This window comes from Meleagris gallopavo, chromosome 4, assembly GCF_000146605.3.
Source record: "Meleagris gallopavo isolate NT-WF06-2002-E0010 breed Aviagen turkey brand Nicholas breeding stock chromosome 4, Turkey_5.1, whole genome shotgun sequence".
In the NCBI taxonomy this organism is placed as follows: Eukaryota; Metazoa; Chordata; class Aves; order Galliformes; family Phasianidae; genus Meleagris; species Meleagris gallopavo.
In genome coordinates, this window is record NC_015014.2 from 34,441,375 (window position 1) to 34,459,130 (window position 17,756).

The 17,756-nt window shown below is 35.5% G+C and overlaps 1 protein-coding gene across 4 annotated transcripts in view; it reads right to left on the minus strand.

The window, feature by feature from the left end:
- Positions 1-1,349: 1,349 nt before the first annotated feature.
- Positions 1,350-17,756, minus strand: part of LOC100539813 (N-deacetylase and N-sulfotransferase 3) — a 70,794-nt gene continuing 54,387 nt past the window's right edge. For all 4 annotated transcript variants that reach the window (XM_003205715.4, XM_031553100.1, XM_010709952.3 and 1 more), the window contains 7 exons: positions 16,877-16,973; positions 15,922-16,045; positions 12,916-13,090; positions 10,916-11,086; positions 8,306-8,415; positions 7,000-7,102; positions 1,350-5,281 (listed from right to left, as the gene is read on the minus strand). In XM_003205715.4, the coding sequence (XP_003205763.1) occupies positions 5,162-5,281; positions 7,000-7,102; positions 8,306-8,415; positions 10,916-11,086; positions 12,916-13,090; positions 15,922-16,045; positions 16,877-16,973 (900 nt within the window). In that variant the 3' untranslated portion in view covers positions 1,350-5,161. The remainder of the gene's footprint in view (positions 5,282-6,999; positions 7,103-8,305; positions 8,416-10,915; positions 11,087-12,915; positions 13,091-15,921; positions 16,046-16,876; positions 16,974-17,756) is intronic.

Genomic DNA, 17,756 nt, shown 5'->3' on the forward strand with positions numbered 1-17,756 from the left:
TTTTTTGACAAGAGTAAATCAGATCCCAGTTTTACTGGGAATCTTTTTAGGAGCGGCTTTCTGGATACCTGAGGAGACAGAAGAACTAAGGGGCAAAAGAGCTTATTTCTCTGATCTCTTGAATAACATAGGTTTCAGGATTTTAACTAGTAATTCTGAACCAAGCTCTTGTATCGTAGTTGAACTAGGCCACACCTGCTAAGGAATACTTATATTCTTTGGTAGAGTCCTGCTAGTGTCCTTCCTTGTGCTACTGACAACTCTCCTAGGCAAACAGATCTGAGCATTTAAAGTACAAGAGCCTCATTTTCCAGCTGAATTTCTCAAGGCAAAGAGAGGATCAGAACAGAAAATGGGAAGTGATGAAAGAAAATACTGTATTAAAAAAAAAGGAAGAGGTAAACTAACAGAAAACAGATTGATCAGTAATCAAACTCACAATACTCTACTCAATCTCCCTCAGTTTGTCTGAATTCCTCCTTCATTCAGGTTTCCCTAGACCTTGGTTTCACCTATTAATTGCTTTCCCGTTCCTGTGTTTTGTCCCTTGGTGCTGACCATTGTACCTTCTTCATCCTTTTGATCCACATAGACAAAAAAAGTACATCTTTGGCCTTTGAACTCTAAGAGATCTGGAGCTGGTAGAACTGAAAATGAAAGCAGAAAAACAGTTGGGCACAGCTTGAATCTTTGCTTAGTATCTTTCTGTTATTACTGCTCTATTTCTGTTACACTGTGATATTAATAGAGATGGGTAGTGGAAGTTTACATTTCTGAATATTACATCATTTCTCTGTAATGAAAGAATATTTTGTTAACATGCTTTCTATTTTCTACACCTATATGAAGACATTAATCAGCTTTTACCCAGCTAGATACTATAGTTTTCTACTCTTTTCTGAATTTGTTGATAGGAGTGAATTTTCCTTTGGACACTTGCACCATCTTTTAGAAGTTCCTCCTAGAAATGTTTTCTCATGTCTGTGTAGGCACAACTATTGAATCCCACAGGCAAACAGTTCGAATGAAGTCTGCTTGTTCTCTTAAAACAGCAAGCTCTGGAAGTGTTTCTATAGCACATTAATGATTTCTGGCATAAGAAGTAAAAACTGAGCAGGAAGCAAAAGCAGCTGCATAAAGCGGTAACGTTCACTTACATAGCGATTAAGCAATATTTTCCAAACATTTGTGCTGCTCCCATGCTTGCGGATTGTGTTATAACTCAGTAATAGCTGCTAACAAACCTGGAAAGGGACAACTTTCATGAACAAATAAATTACTTTCTTTCATTGGTACATTTTCTTAGCAGAGTTTATTGTTGCACATCAGATACCATGCCACTATCAGAATAATATCTATTTTTTATTTAAAAAATTTTTGAGAAAAATGTTTCCAGCAATTTTCATTCAATGTGAATGACAAAAGTATTACATCTATAAACATTGAAATATCTATTTACTTTCTTCCTGAGGAAGTTCCACTTCTTTAAGCAATGAAAAAGAATATGCTGTACATGAGAGTCTGCAAATCATTGAAATGAATTATTTCTGCACAAGTAGAACTGAGAAGATAGCACAGTATTTCAGGAATGTCTGCTCAAATAATAATGTGAACTCATATCAGGCTCTGTGTTTACACCCGCTAATGGTCACTTTCTACTCATACTCACACTTTGATTTTTAATGGCACAGATATTTGAGGAAATCAGATTTCCTCATTGTATTTATGAAAATAATTGTGAAGCTCAAATCATCAGGCATTTGTTAAAGCAATTGCTTGTGCATTTATCTACCAGGAGAACAGAAACCATGGCTATATTACCATCCACAGTAAAACACTTGACTTCGACTAGCAAATATACATTTTTTTTGTGACGGGGTGGTGCTTTTTAGAAGTATTAATATTGATAGTCTACTTCTGAAAACTAAATATTGATTGTAGGGAATTTGTAAATAAGTTAAAATTCTCAAGTAATTCATGTTGTATGACTTGCTTACTCAGCTGTACTCATGTGCGCTACCTTATTTGGGGTATAACACATGCAGCTGTTGCCTGCATATTTTGCTCAGACTCTTAATTCTTCACCAAGTTGACTGCATATTAAAAGTAATTTTGTTTTTAAAAGTTTTCTGTTAAATGTAAGAACATATTTAAATAAAATAGTTCTGGAGGAAAAAAAAAAAAAGTCTTCATACTCTCTTTATACAAACCAGTAATAACCGAACATCGCAAAATCAGAACTTCAAAGACCCCTAGTGGTTAGGCTTTACTTCTCTACTGCTGTTGAGTCTGAAAGGACTTAGCGAACCTAGCTTACAAGCAGCTAGTGCTCTGCACCTAGAGATGCTAGCACTTGACAGATGCATCTCACTAGGATCTGTGAATTAAAATTCAAGATAATACCCTTTCAGATGTGCAGCTCCAGGGCCAAAAGGTCACATTACTTTGTTCACAGGATTGACCCAAATCTACCACAGGAATTCACTGAAGATTTGCCTTTATTCCAACTTCAGGAAGGCCACTGAGACAGTAGAAGGGATACATCCTACTGTTCCTCATCAGGACTTGAGACTGATTACAGCACTTCTTCGCAAAGGACAAGCTTTATGTTTAGCTGCCAAACTAATCCTGGTCCAGCCAGGGCCAAGGAGCTGCTTGTGGAGGCTTATCATCCCAGTGCTATGTGGTGACTGCCACTGGCTATTTGACCAGATTCCTAACAAACATCACAGAAAAGGCCACAGATCTGAGACAAGTCACCTTGTCTGTTGCAAAATACCTAGAGGGTGATCAACGTGCACTCCTCTGTCACTGCTCTATCCTTGGTGTTTACTTATTCTTATTTTGATGTGGCCTAGATTTCACAGGGAAAGAGGAGAGGAACAGAGTTTCTGATAACAAAGACAGAAGTACAAACGTGGCTGAAGCCCATTCTTCCAGTGTGTAGGAAGCATTTAATTTGTGAAAATCTCTGGCATTTTGTAGTGCTTTTTCCCATTTTCTTCTGATTTACAATTTTCTTCTACTTTAAATGTCTGAGTGATGTTACATCAGGTTATATTAGGGATAAAATCAATCATGTCTGGATGAAAACCATAGGTATTTCTTCCAGTTATTCAATTTACTTGTAACAAATCCGTATGGATGCTTGTAGGACACAGGCTGCCCATAGCATGCAGAGGATTTGCACTTAGAGATATTCAGAATTCAAAGCATTTCTTTTATCAAATTAGAGTATTTTAAAACAAGTCAGATTTTGGCTCAAACCTACATAACAGTGAATATCTAAAATGAAATGAAATTTTTTTTTCTCTTATAAATAATAAAGGTATTCTTCTTAGAAGTCAACTCTGGCAGGTCCTCATCATTAATCATGCATATTCCCTTAGCAAAAATGTGCTGTGTAAAGAATATTGTTATATATAGTAAATTTATCTGGATTTTTTCTTTACAAGCCTATCAAAACCAGGTACTACACAAACAAAATCAATAAATATTCAAGATGACCGGCTAGAGTTACAGTAAGGATCTCAACATCTGTTTTCTATTTAGGGAATAACAGACTGTTTCCATTCCATTATCTTGAAAGTTAAATTATATGATTACATAAAGGTTGTAAAACAGCACCGAGACATACAAAGTTTTTCCACCATTTGATGCATATTTTAACTGTTCATCCTAAAACAAATTATGATAATAATACAGAGCTACTGTGAAAAGTATTTCATTTAGTACTGCAATAATGTTTTGTATTCCCTACCTCTATATGCCTTTAGAAACATTCAGAGCCAAACTTCAGTGGAGAAACCTTAAGGCCATACTCAGCTGAAATTTTCAATGATCTTTTTCAACTTTTAAGTATGGTTGATTAGACTTTATTTCACATTTAAACTGATGTATTATGAGGTGTGTCATTGAAATGTATCACAAATGTAAGGCTGGATATGTGTGTTTTTTCATGATTGGAAACTAATTTTCTACCATAAACTGTCTTAATTTCTCTTTCCTAAAGCTTATTTCTAAACTTTAATACCAAGCTTCTTTAAGATGTGTGGAGCTAGAATCATTGTTTTCATCTAGAAATCAGATTTTTGCAGCTGATATAAGTTGAGGGTCACCACAAGATGCCACAGTTTTGATCAGGTTGAGGGACCTTGGAAAACACACAGCACAGATTGAAGGCAAATAAATTAAGGAAAACCAGTAGTGCAAATTAAGGCAGTCTAAGTATGAATCTGTTTCTGCTCTTTATCAATTTTTCATTCATTTCAGTGGAGTAATTTCTGATTCTGTAAGACCAGAGTGCAGTATCAAAATTTGGCTGCTCACAGAAGCCAGTGAAAGACTGTTGATTGTACTGTTTCAGTCTGGTTCACAACTGTTGAAGTATAACACTGCTCACAAGGATTTTATTGCAACATTAGTGCTTTATGTATCCAATTACATTTCTGTTCAGATGCAGTATACATTCTGTATTTTGCAATTTCAGTCAGTGCAAAATCAGACTGATTATGAACAAAGGCCCTTACTGCATTGTAAGGGTTTGTTTTTACAGGCTATAGGTAATTTTCTTTTTCTTTTCTGCGCTGCTTGTGCCTGTGGATTCCAGATTTTGCTGCTGTGCACACGTAAGTAATGTATGATAACTGTACTTCTCACACTTAGTAGAATATACTTCAGGTATTAGCAAGCTGATTCCAATGGCAGAAGTACACTTAGCATTTTATGCTACATTAAATTTTCTTATTTTATGCTAGACACAATAATCAAATACTAGGAAAAACAGCAGTCTAACAGTGGGCTACAAAACCTACATGAGACACAATACTTTAAAACTGATATATAAAAATGTAAGTATTTACCACGAAATTGGACAGGTATGTATCTCTGAAGCATATACCAGCTGCAGTTAACTTCCACATACGTGCACAGTAGTCCACGACTCCACAGGCCCAGAAATGTTTATGAGAAAGATTTGTCCCACCAGTACGCTAAGAAACACGTGTATTTTCACAATCCACATGCCAGCATATGGAAATAATTTCTGTCTTTTACTATTTTTTGCAGAGGTATATTTTACAAGACTGTCTGGTAGCTACTGGAGACTTTGGGAAGGATGACAGAAGTGTGGAAGAGATTTCAAAAATGTCTTTTTTCAGTGCTATCTTACTTTCTGTAGTTCCTGTCTCAGCCACGATGGCAGAGGTTGTCCCAGTTTGTGTAGGAGTTTTGACAGTTCCACATTATGATCTCTGTAGTAGCTTGACAGAAAAGCCCTGCACTGATGGATATAAAAGCAGATATTTTTTATTTAATAAAATGGTGTACTGTAATGGATGTAAATTTCAAAGTTTGTCTTACTGGTGTCAAAACTTTACTTTCTCCCATGCAATTTATATATTTTTTATGCTATCTACTGTATACAAGTTTAAGTTCATCAATTAATGGCTGAACTTTAAAAGGTAGTGTCAAGAGAAACAAAATATATCCAAAATGAACATGAAGACAAAGCAAAGGATCTGAATCTGGTCACAGATAGATACGTAAATTAAGAATAGTACTGAAGCTGACATTCAAATTAACTCGTGTGATTGAAATCAGAGCTTGTAAAATCTCTTTCTATATAGGCATCTGGCAATTAGTAACACCAGTTTCATCAATATTTAGAGTTGAAACATACTACATTAAACAAATACAGTCTTATTCTGTTCAGAAGCCTTGGCATCCAATGATTTTATATCAGTATAATTCTATTAGGGAGATTTAGATTAGATGTTAGGAAGAAATTCTTTACTCAGGGTCTGGTGAGGTACAGAGCCTCTCTGACCAGAGTGGTTGTGAATGTGTTCAAGGCCAGTCTGGATGGGGCCTTGGGCAGCCTGATCTGGTGGGAGTCAACTTGCCCACAGCAGGGGGTTGGGACTAGATGATCTTTTAAGGTCGTTTTGAACCTAAGCCATTCTGCAATTCTATAATTCTATTGAGTTCTGTCAATTGCTTCTGACTTAAGTACCATGAGAAAAAGAGACCTGACTTACTTGCTGCGTTAATACTCTTGATCAAAATGCTTTTATTTGAATTTTAGTCAGGCTAAGTGAAACAGGAATATAGGAAAGAATACACAAAGTTGTAGCTAGAAAAGGAGACTGAACTACCTTTAGATATTGCTTGCAGCATTTGATCTGATGGATTTTTTTTTTCATTAGAGCGTATCTTCCTTTGTCTGAGGAAGATATTTACGAAATTCATGGAAACAGAACCTAACCACTCTCAGAACAGAACTTCATGAGAGTCTGTCACTGTCTATCTAGTCTCAAAGACAAGGAAACAGACACAAATGCACATATCTGATCATGACTGAAAAAAAACCCACTCTAGGGCTTCTGCTGCTTAACTCACTTAGGTAAAGGGAATAGGTTTCCAAATTAATTTCAGAAATTTTCAGAGGTGCTAAGTTTATTTTTCTAAGGAGTGCCAAGTTTCCAAATAGAATTGTTTCATATAATCATAGAATCACCACAGTTGGAAAAGACCTACAGGATCATCCAGTCCAACTGTCTACCAACCACCATTAGTTCTCACTAAACCATGTCCCTCAAAACAATGCCTAAATGTTCCTGAACACCTCCAGGTCAGTGATTTTACCAACTCCCTGGGTAGCCCATTCTAACTCCTGACCACTCTTTTGGAAAAGTAGTATTTCCTAACATCCAGTCCCCTGGCACAACTTGAGGCCATTTCCTCTAGGCCTATCACTAGTTACATGAGAGAAAATGTTTATAACAACTTAAATTCTTCACATTTGAAACAAAGAACTGAAAAAAAGTGATGCAATCCACAGCTTCGCTGAAGGTTTCATTCGTAGGAAAAGGTAGTCAAAAAATCAAGGCTACTTAATTTAAGGCTACTGTAATTTAATCTTGTTAAGATTTTGCCTGTGCAGAGTCCCATTTATGATGGCTAAATCTTTATGTAATGCCAATAAGCATAATGGTTTACCTCCAAATCCATAGGAGGGTATTTTCTACCTTTGCTCTTTCCAAGGCATTTGGTCTTTCCTTCTTCCAGAAGCTGACACCAGAAACCTTTATGTGAATCAAACCTGAAACAAACATTTAAACGTGTTCATAGCAGAAACTCAATAAAGTAAGTTCACACATTCTTATTTTTAGCTCTGGTAAATTTTCTCTTCAGGAAAAGGCATCAAGCAAGTGGGAAACAGAGAAGATTAAGGGAGTTAACAAGAGCTGGGAGCAAACAGAAACTGTGAAGTAAACAAAGGGAAGAAAGGAAGGAAGCAGGTGCCAGTACTGCAGTGTAAAGGCTATGAGATGCTGCAGTGATGATTCCTGACATCAACTGAGTGGACAAACTGATATCAGTGCATTTTAGCCGAACAAGATGCTTTACTTCTGTGAACATTAACTATGTTCAAAGACTGACATGAAAGAAAACGCATGCTATAGAATTAGATGCAGATGGGATTAATTCACAATATCAAGGACAAAGGCTTCAGTATTAAAAAATAAAAATATAAAACATCACACACACACAAACCAAAAAACAAACCACTACCACCAAAGAACAAATCAAAAAGCCAAACAAATAAAATATGTCTTCAATAGACTCAGATTCAGGGATTATTTGGCCCTTTTTGTCTTTACCACCTACTTATCCCAATTTCATGGAAGATGAAAGTCTATTTTGCTACTGGTGCAATAAAAGGAATAGAATAAAACTAGAAGAAAGTATAAAACAGAAAAATGTATAGGAAAGAAAAAACATTATTTTCTGAGGGCTTCTTACAGGGTCACATAATAGACTCATACTGAGAAGAGTAAATCTAAGGCTATCAATCCCACTTTAAGGGCAACCAAAGTGTCAGATTCCAAAATATTAGTGCACATATAGAGTGGATGCTATATTCCTGATCAACACTATTGATACTTGCAGCTAATGTCCAGAACAAACAAAATATTTTTTTCCTTTCTTTTTATGGAAGTCAGCATTCCATGTTCCATTTACCAATAGAAATAAAATTCCTAAAATTTCTTTTTATTCACTCTCTGTGAATTTTTCAGATGTCTACTCCTGTTACAGTGAAGGTCCACATTTACGAAGTGTAGATCCACTGGAAATCAATCTCTCTATTGTGTTCTTTTCTAGACATTGAAAAATACATCCTATTGAACTCATATGAGACGGTAAAGTATCAGAGGCTTTATTATGTAGTGAGCTTCCTCACAAACTAATTAGTATTTTAGGAACATAAGAACAAGTGATAATGATGATAAAATTAACTCACGTTAGGGCTTCTGAGTAATTATAATGAGGAGAAACTCCCAAAAATTTCTGTACTTCATCCATTACAGAAGAGGGGTCAATTCTTAGCTGCTGTCCATCAATAATTAGCAACTACAAAAATAAAATAAATGGAAATATAATTTAAAATTCGTTATGTTAAACTTCAAACTGAAAGTTCCACTTCTGTCAGACTTCTTCATTGTATGGAGAGTAACTTCCCAGATTAATTATCTGGGAATTATCTGCAGTTCATTAATTGTCATGATCATTAATGATCTGGGAGTAAATGGCATTTAAATAAATCTGAAATTCAGCCCGTTGCGATAACAGAGAAGTAGCACTGAAGGATCTGGAAAGGTAAGAAATACTGGGAGGAAACGGAATGAGATTTGTCAAGAGAAGAAAAAAGGTATTAGAGTTTAAAGAAATAAGCTGTTAATTCTCACAAACATGGGCATTTATGAATATATGTTAAACTCACATTGAAAAGCTTGTCACTGGAAATGACCAAAAAAACAGTAGGCACTGTTAGGATAAATGCCTTTGTTCTAAGACCATCACATATGAGAATACATCATGTTATGGGGAAAAAAAACAACAACACACACACACACACACACACACACACACACACACACACACAACAACAACAACAACAACAAAAAAACTATCAAGGCTGGTACTTTTCTGTCATTGTCAGACGTAAAATCTGGCAAAAAACCACTTGATTGTGTGTATTGTTCAGTACTCATGGATGGGTGATTCTGGAGATAAGATAAAAAAAGATGATGTAGAAAATTTCATATGAGTATAATGATAATGATGGAAGTGTGCATTTCATGAATTCTGCAAGGCTGGCCCAAAAGAGAGTTTGTAAAGAATAGCACATCTAGAGGCATCAGAGCTTCCTTGGCACACTCTTGGAAAACAGAAGGTGCAGACTCCAGCCAAATTGTCTCAGCTAAGCAAGTCTGGATAAACAGAAGGTTCAGGCTGCAGCCAATCTCCCTCAGTTAAAGTTAACTTTATATGTGAGGTGGGGAGTAATGCTAGACACACAATAAAAATCTATTCCAGAAGGAGATACAAATCATGATATTGCCTGGTTCTGTACAGGAGACTAGCAATTTGTTATATGCCAACAGAAGTTTGCAGGGGAGATCAAATTTTCAAATTGTTTATTCTCCACCTGAACTGAAATCTGCAGGTCCATGAACATACAATGATCTTATGTTGAGATCAGTTTTTCTGTGTGTGCTACCAGACACACAGAAAAACTGATCTCAACATAAAGGATATATCAAGGATACAGGATCAGTGATAGATACCAAACATGCATAGATTATTAGAAACATCAAAACACCAAACTGTTCCACTGTATGCATGAGTCCCAGTAGAGGCTGGAATGCACTGGTATGGGCAGCAAAAAAATGTGCAAAAGAGACCCGATAGTTTCACAGTTAGAGAAAAGTCATGTCAGGCAAATTATCAATTCATCTAAAAATCTGGTGATGCTTGAGATGGCAAACACACTGATGTACATGACTTTATATTGTTAACTACAATAAATCAGAGAGAGTTTTCTGGTCCTAAAGCTAAATGGCACAAGCATGACACAAATCCGTATTGCTAAGGCCTCTCAACTGCAAAACCAAATTGATTGCATTGAGACTACCTGATGGTAATGGTTCTTGTTATCCTTTGAGCTATGATCTGGAACTGCTTGGCAAGATGGTTTTTGCTACAGATCCAAACTTACAGAAATGTCTTAAAAATCATGTACGATGGACAGCAGTGGACTAGTGTGTGAACTCTTGTAAAGGTACAGTTTATTTACTACTATAATCATAGCTTAATGAGGGTGAAACAGTGGGAGATGACTGCATGAAAGAACCAAGGACTGTGTGAAAACACTGATGCATTTAAAAATTAAGGCGTTACAGCTTCACTTGGTCACATCCATTCCCACACGTTGTTGCCTCTTTTAGACAGAAAAGATGTTGCTTACACCCCAAAGTCTTCCAATGTCAAACCTCCTTGGAAGAGAGACTTTGCTCCCCTTCCTCCCATGTGGCAATTGCAATATCCCAGCTCACATTCCCTGGTGCTAGGTGATACTAGTTACCATTAAGAGAATATAGAAATACTAGTGAGCAGTGTCCCATCGTTTTTGACATTTTTGTCTTTTGGAAACCTTGATGAAATATCTGACACTAGAGAATTCACCAAGCACTGCACGCCTGGTTCTCTTTCCTCAACATTATAGACAAAGAATTACAAATACCGAGATGAAAGCACGAACAAATTAAAAACAAACAAACAGTTGAAGGCAGCGTAGGGTACAAGAGTGTTCAAGTATTTGAACTTCCAGGTTTTTCAGATTTGTTTTGCAGAACAAGCTCTTAGCTGTATGGTGCTAAGGCATGACATCCACAGCAATGTCAAGCCAACTAATTAGAACACGGCTGTGAATAATCAATGGCTTAAAACATGCTAGCATGCACCTGGGATATCCTTCAGGATCAGCACTCACTAGCAATACTTTTACAAAGATAATCTTTCAGAATATTACATATATAAGGTTAGGATGTTGAGTTACTGTCTTATTCACCTGATAAGGTGGGAAGTAAGTTAGCCATCTCTCAATATGTGTAGCATACCATCCAGGTGCTAGGCATCTCTTTTGGAGAGCTCTAAGTTCAGAAGGGGCTCGAGGTCCAGCTGTGATCACTTGATAGAAACTGAATTTCAGGGCTGCAGGATCTTCATGCGAGCGCTGATGCTGTAAAACAAGTTGCACTGCTAAGTTTTACAGACCACAAAAGTTGTGAAAATAAGAAAAAAATGTTCAGTCTTACTGATCTTGCCATGAGTGATTATTCACATTAGAAATTACTTTAAGAAGACCTTATATCTGTATTAATTTGCTGTAAATGCTGAGATAAACATTACTTATATCAATAAATACTTTCTGTATCAAAAGAAATCAGAAGATAGACTGTCAGTAATAGTAACAAATCAGAATGCATGAATGTTCACTTTTTAGTAAATGGATTGGCTGGCAGCTTTTGTACAAATGAATCTGATATGTTTTATTTTTTTCCAGCTTACTCAAAGTAAAAACTTAAAAAAAGGAAAATTTAAACATTGGTATTTATGAGAATCATTTGAAAATTCAGATCTGAATTGCTTTCAATGGGTTTCTAATTCAAAGCCTCTTGTTCAAAGCAGGGTCAGCTATGAGACTGGATTTATGGCTTTGACTACATCTCATCATAAAAGTAACACAAAATATATCACAGAAGTTCTAAGACATTTGTTCTCTTTGGAATTTTCTTTTTTTGTGTTTTTATTTTTTCAAATTCCTGTTGAAATCTTTGGACCTGAAGAACAAAAATTTAAGTCAAAACTATTAACTAGAATTAGGATTGGAGAAGTCAATTTAGAGCAAATCTCACTATGTGTGCTTTAAATATACATAGACAGATAGATAGCAAGGTAACTGGTATTTAGATACAGCTTTTAACTGTATGCAATTGTTACACTGCTGAAATATCAGGTATGAACTACTGCACTGTGTAAGGGATTTCATCAGCTTTTCAAATGGAATTTATGGTATCTTATTATTTTAGCCATTTACTAAAAAAACCTAACGTGTAAAAAGAAACATCACTACCTTAATGTGCCCTGATCTTTCAAAACATGTTTATTAGAGATCCATGTTTTGTATTAAACTAATCTTCATTCATACCTTTTGATACTATGCCATGTTCTTATGAACTCCACTAAATACTTACTACTGCTTTGTATAAGTATTCCAAATTACATATGGAGAATCTTATTTTTATGATCTGCAAAATACTACTTCAGCATTAGCTGAAGCATCATTTCCTCCAATATTATAACAAAAAAAGAAATTTCAGGACTTAACTACTATGAAACATTAAGATAAAGTGTTGTAATAATGTTTTCCAAAGAAGCACTCAGTGCTGATAGTGATTTGAGGTCCTACTTTTCATTGCAGTTTAGCCATTTTTTCTTCACTGATTTTTATTTTAAATAGGTGTTTGCAAAACCACAAGATCCTGGACATATAACAGAATCACAGAATGTCCAGGGTTGGAAGGGACCTTAAGGATCATGAATCTCCAGCCCTCCTGCCACATGCAGGACCACCAACCTTCCCATTTAATACTAGACCAGGCTGCCCAGTGCCCCATCCAGTCTGGCCTTGAACACCTCCAGGGACGGGGCATCCAATATACACATACAAATCTCATATTTTGAACACGCACCAAATAAATGTGTGAATAAACTAATTTGGCTGTGTGCTGATTACATACATTAAAGCATTCTTACATGCTTGTATTATAGGCAGACCTTTGAAAGTGTGATTTCTGGTATTTTAACCTTTAAATTCTTTTTTCATTTGTTCATGGACAGATACCTCAGCTCATTGTTAATGATATATGGAGCACTGACTGATCATAAAAGCTTGTATTATCCAAACTCATATATATGCACACTAAAGGAATATACAAAGAGGATTCAAGGTTGAAATCTGACATATTTATTTGACTTGTGCCTGCCCATGTTCCTTAATATATATACCTGATACCAGGAATATGCCCGATCAGATGGGTCGATGAGAATGGTGATGATCTTGGCCTTGGGGATGAGGGAAGCAGCTCGCTTAGGAGCTTCCTCAGAATGAAAATAGTTGGCACTTTTCTCAAAGAGGAAGTCAGTGGTGACATTTGAAGGAGTAGGGAAGAAATCCATGTACCTAGAAAAGGAACATCATTTTCAGAATTACTCAGAAGCGCTTTTATTCTACAATAAAATAATAGCCTAATGGCTATATAAAAGCAACAGGAAGTCTACAATTTATTTTGATCATATTTTATGTGCTACTATCTCTCATCTTCTGACTACATATAGCTGCATTTGCAGCTATTTTTTTCTAACTGGAAGAAAACGTTATGACATTCATGTATCTTTTTAAAATTAGCAAATTCTCACTTTTCAATAAGACAAACTCCTGTAAATGTCAAAAGTAAAAAAATGAGTATTCTGAATTTGATCCTTTGCAGACACCAATTACAGTGCAAGAGCCTAACAAAAAAGTATCAAAACTGTTTTTATTAAAAAACACATTAGAGCTTGTTATTATGGGTGAAAATCCACTAAAAATCCACCACAGGTTCAGCAGGTAAAACGTTTCTAAGCAGTGACAACATTTTTCTATCAATCACATTTTTGTGAAAACATGGGTTGGTATTCCTTTTGGTTTTCTTTGCGAGCAAAGGATTTGCTGATCTTTTCAGTTTGCCACATGCAGATTTTTCTTATTGTTGGGGAAAAGAAGAAACGGGAAATATTCTTAATATTTCAGTTAAACTTTTGTAAAATAAATGCCATTTAAAACAACCTCTTCCGATGATTATGCTTAAGGACTGAAGATTCCAGTGCTCAGACCGTTCTACTCATAGGACTGAGCTACTTTTAATACAAATGATACACTCTTGGCTTTGAAATTGTCACCACCACAGGCTCAGTGAGAAAACTCAATAGGATGAAACTAACTGATGCACAAGCAATTTTCCTTAGGACACAGACATAACATGCATTTTATCAGGGCACATGTATCGTTAGCATACAAACACTGATTACAATGTACTTAGAGAGATGGAATGATACTACCGTGGTTTAAAGAAACAAAGCTCTGTGACACTTCATTCTGAGAAGCTAACTCTTATGGGTGAATTTTATTGAATTTTTCACTGGCAAAGCTGAGAAGGTTTTAAATAAACTTGTCGAAAAAATCTATAACAATGCTTATGTAAAGAAATGCATGACTAGTCCACTTGGACTTCTGTGTATAAAGAACAGAATGGCCGGTTCTCCTCTTACTGTTCTATCGTCTCTACTGGGACACTGCAATATACATCTGTACCTCTTTTAAGTATTGAGGTTGCCAAGGTCCTGACATCTGAAACAATGTCGTAGCTAGCCTATGTCTAACTAAGCTTTGACAAAGACTTAAATCAGACAGCTCTGGAAAAAAACTTAACCTCCACCACCATAAAATAAATGGAACCTGTTGTTACTTGCAAATATTCTTGCCATGAAGGAATCCTAACTAATTAAAGGACTAATGAGGAGAGACCTTGTATTTAATTAACATTTGGTAAGCTCATTATGTGAAAGCATTAAAATACTCTAGTAGACTGAAGGTCTGAGAAATCTGTAAGGCAGACAGAATGCAAACCTAAGAGTTAAACAACTACACCGTAGAGCAGCTCTGAGTATTGAAGATTGATTGTCGGAAAAGCCGGCAAGGGTGAGTGGGGCATGTAGCACAGATATATAGTAGCCAAATGAATGCTTTCCAGTGAGGCCTTATAAAATTACATACTTGGTCTATTAAGTTGACCACTGGAGCCTTATGCACTGTTGCTGTGATAAGATGAAGGTAATTTGGCACATGTCTAGCAGACACATTGTATCTGCATGTTAGGGAAGTGGTTAAAATAGGAGGAAGGAGAGAAGCAGCAAAGAGGTCTTCCTGCCCAATGAAAACAAAGATTTTGCGGAAGAAGTGACTCACTGACCTTAGCCTGTCTTCATCAGCACTATACACTATGCCTTGTTTGCTTGTTATCTTCCCTTATTTCAAAAAGCTTAATAACAAAGATTCAGCTCTCTAATTTCCAGTCTTACTACATTTTGTGGAAGAAACTGTTGCATCAATTATAACTCTGCAAAATCTAAGTGACTTAAAAAGAAATTGGATCTAACATATCTGTACTAAGACCATACAACAGTGCTCACTCTGTTAATTCTACGGATGAATACAAAATCAAAGGCAATAAAACTATTTTGCCTTAGACTGGAGAAAAAAAGAAACAAGACAAAATATCAATAATATTTTATCGGTGCTCCCCTGCCACCATAGGATGTTACTGCTATTCATCTGGTAGTGTTTTGTACTGTAGCACAAAAAATCAAGAATGACCTTTTGGGTGTAGATACCTCCGGTGATTTCCTGGTAGCCAAAGTGAACATGACAGCAGTGAAACATGCTCTTTTTCTTAGCATCATTTATGTACCCTACTGAGCCATTAACATTCTCCCAATTACTAGATCCTAGATCCTTGAACAACATTCTGAGAGTCTTTCCTTCTCCCACTACTATTGCTATTTCTAAATTGCACTTAAAGAAAAAAAATGCCTCTCTCTAACATGAAAATATTTTTCTCCATATATTCAACTAATAAACATCACTATCTCAATAAGAAACAAGGTCTATGTCATAGAAATAATTACAATTCAGCTGTATAAGCTCACAGAATTAAGGAATACATATTTTGTTACTCTTTTTACATATATTAATATCTGGATATTAACAAGAAAGTCTCAATAAAGTTACTGCATTTATGATATGCACCATGGTTATTATTCATTTGCATTTACTTAACATTCTAGAAAGATACTAAAGGTTACTTTTTTCTATCTCACTCTTTATATAAACAGTTAACATTACCAACAGCAATGTCATTTTTGTATTGTTTACAATATATAAACTTTTATATTTATACTAATAACCCATCTTACCAATCAATCCCCCTGTGGTAGTTATTTCTATTAAAGAACTGTACCTCCTCAAAGGTTTTTGGGCTGGGGGAGTTACTAATGATGGAAGGATGCATGATCAGGAACAAATACAAGGCGGTGGTACCTACAAATAGGACAAAAGTCTAAGATTAAAATAAATACACACACACACATTCTATGAGTCACACCCTCAAGTGGACTAAACTAGCTTTATTCCTTTTCACTTTTCTGAAGGAATGCTCATTTATGCCACTTACGAGCCTATGTCTTCAATGCTTTTAAATCAAAGGCTTTAAAGAATCTTTGCTAATACAGACTAGAGTGGCAAGGCTCAAATCGTGTTATTCATGCTGCCAAAAATTGCTTTTCAAAATTGATTATTGTTACAAAAATAATTCAGAAGTCTTGCACTCAGTAGCTAATGGGGACAGGTGAAGATGAGAAGAAGCAAATACACAATTTTTTAATTACAAAGAAGAAAATTAACCGTGAAGTTAATTTATAAACTATTACAACCTTACAATTCAAACTGTCTATTAGGAACTCCTTGACGTAAAGCAAACACCATGAAAAAGCAGACTCTCTAAGCATGGCAAAAGCAGCACAGACAAAATCTTGCAGTTAAGAATCTTCATCACTTGAAAAATGGATGTCTTTCCCTCCCTCAGCTTTGACAAGATCTGACAAAGTCAAGTTTGTTGATTTATCATTGTGACTCATTTGATATAAAGCTTACAGAAATCTGACAGACACTAGAACACTTCATACATTTTAAAAATGTATATGATCTTTTATTGTAACTTACACTATTAAAATACATTTGGATGTCTGAAAATAAAAAATGCTATTAGATGATCACAATCTCTACAGAGCACTCTGAGTAAAACCTGATTAATTACTATAATTACTTGCATTTACAAATACCCTACCTTGTCGAAATAGGAAAGACTCTTACCAGTTTTCTGAGGTCCTACAACCAAGAATTTTGGTAATCGATCACAGGTTTTTTCTTTAGACCAGATATCTCTGTGCCGTTTGTCATCACAGGGATTCTGAAGTAGAGAAGAAAAACAAAGAATTTTACTAGCAATCATACCCAATAAGGTTCTTAAATTCTGTTAATGTTGATTACCAATCTGCAAATGCTCTGACCAGAAAAATATTAGTTTTCCTTATGAGTGAAAAAATGTTACATTTAAAAGAATGATTTCAATTATTTCAATAATTCAGAAATATATTTGCAGGTGTGACAAACAAGAAACAACTTTTTTTTTTTTTCCCTCCTGTGGAAACAGATACTTTTAGACAAGTGTGTAGCAGGAATGTATTTTTCATTTTCTAACTCACTGAAATACATACAAATGACCCAGCTACTCAACAGACCCTGGGACAAGATGATTTCTCCAGAGAAATGCCAATAAATTCAGGAGAATTATGCCAAAGACAAATTTCATCCAATGTACTCAAGATATGGGAATAGTTCAAGATTAATCAATCAATTACATACAAATTGAGAAAAGTAAAAATTCTAATGAATTCTCTAACTACTTTTCTTTTTACATTACTGTAGAAGATATCATTCTATATAAGCCGCAAACTAAAATAGAATATTAATTCTAGTTTAAGGATTTCTCTTCACATATACATCTTCTGATCCCCTAGTTCAAATCAGTACAGAATACTGAGTCTGAAGTGAGTCCTGATACAAATATTTATAATTTTCCATTTTACTACTGAATCAGTTTGTATCTATTTTATGAATACTTCTTGCAAGTAACTTTTGACACTGGTCTGCTGAGACAAAGAGGATTACCAGTACTCTGGGCTCAAAAAAA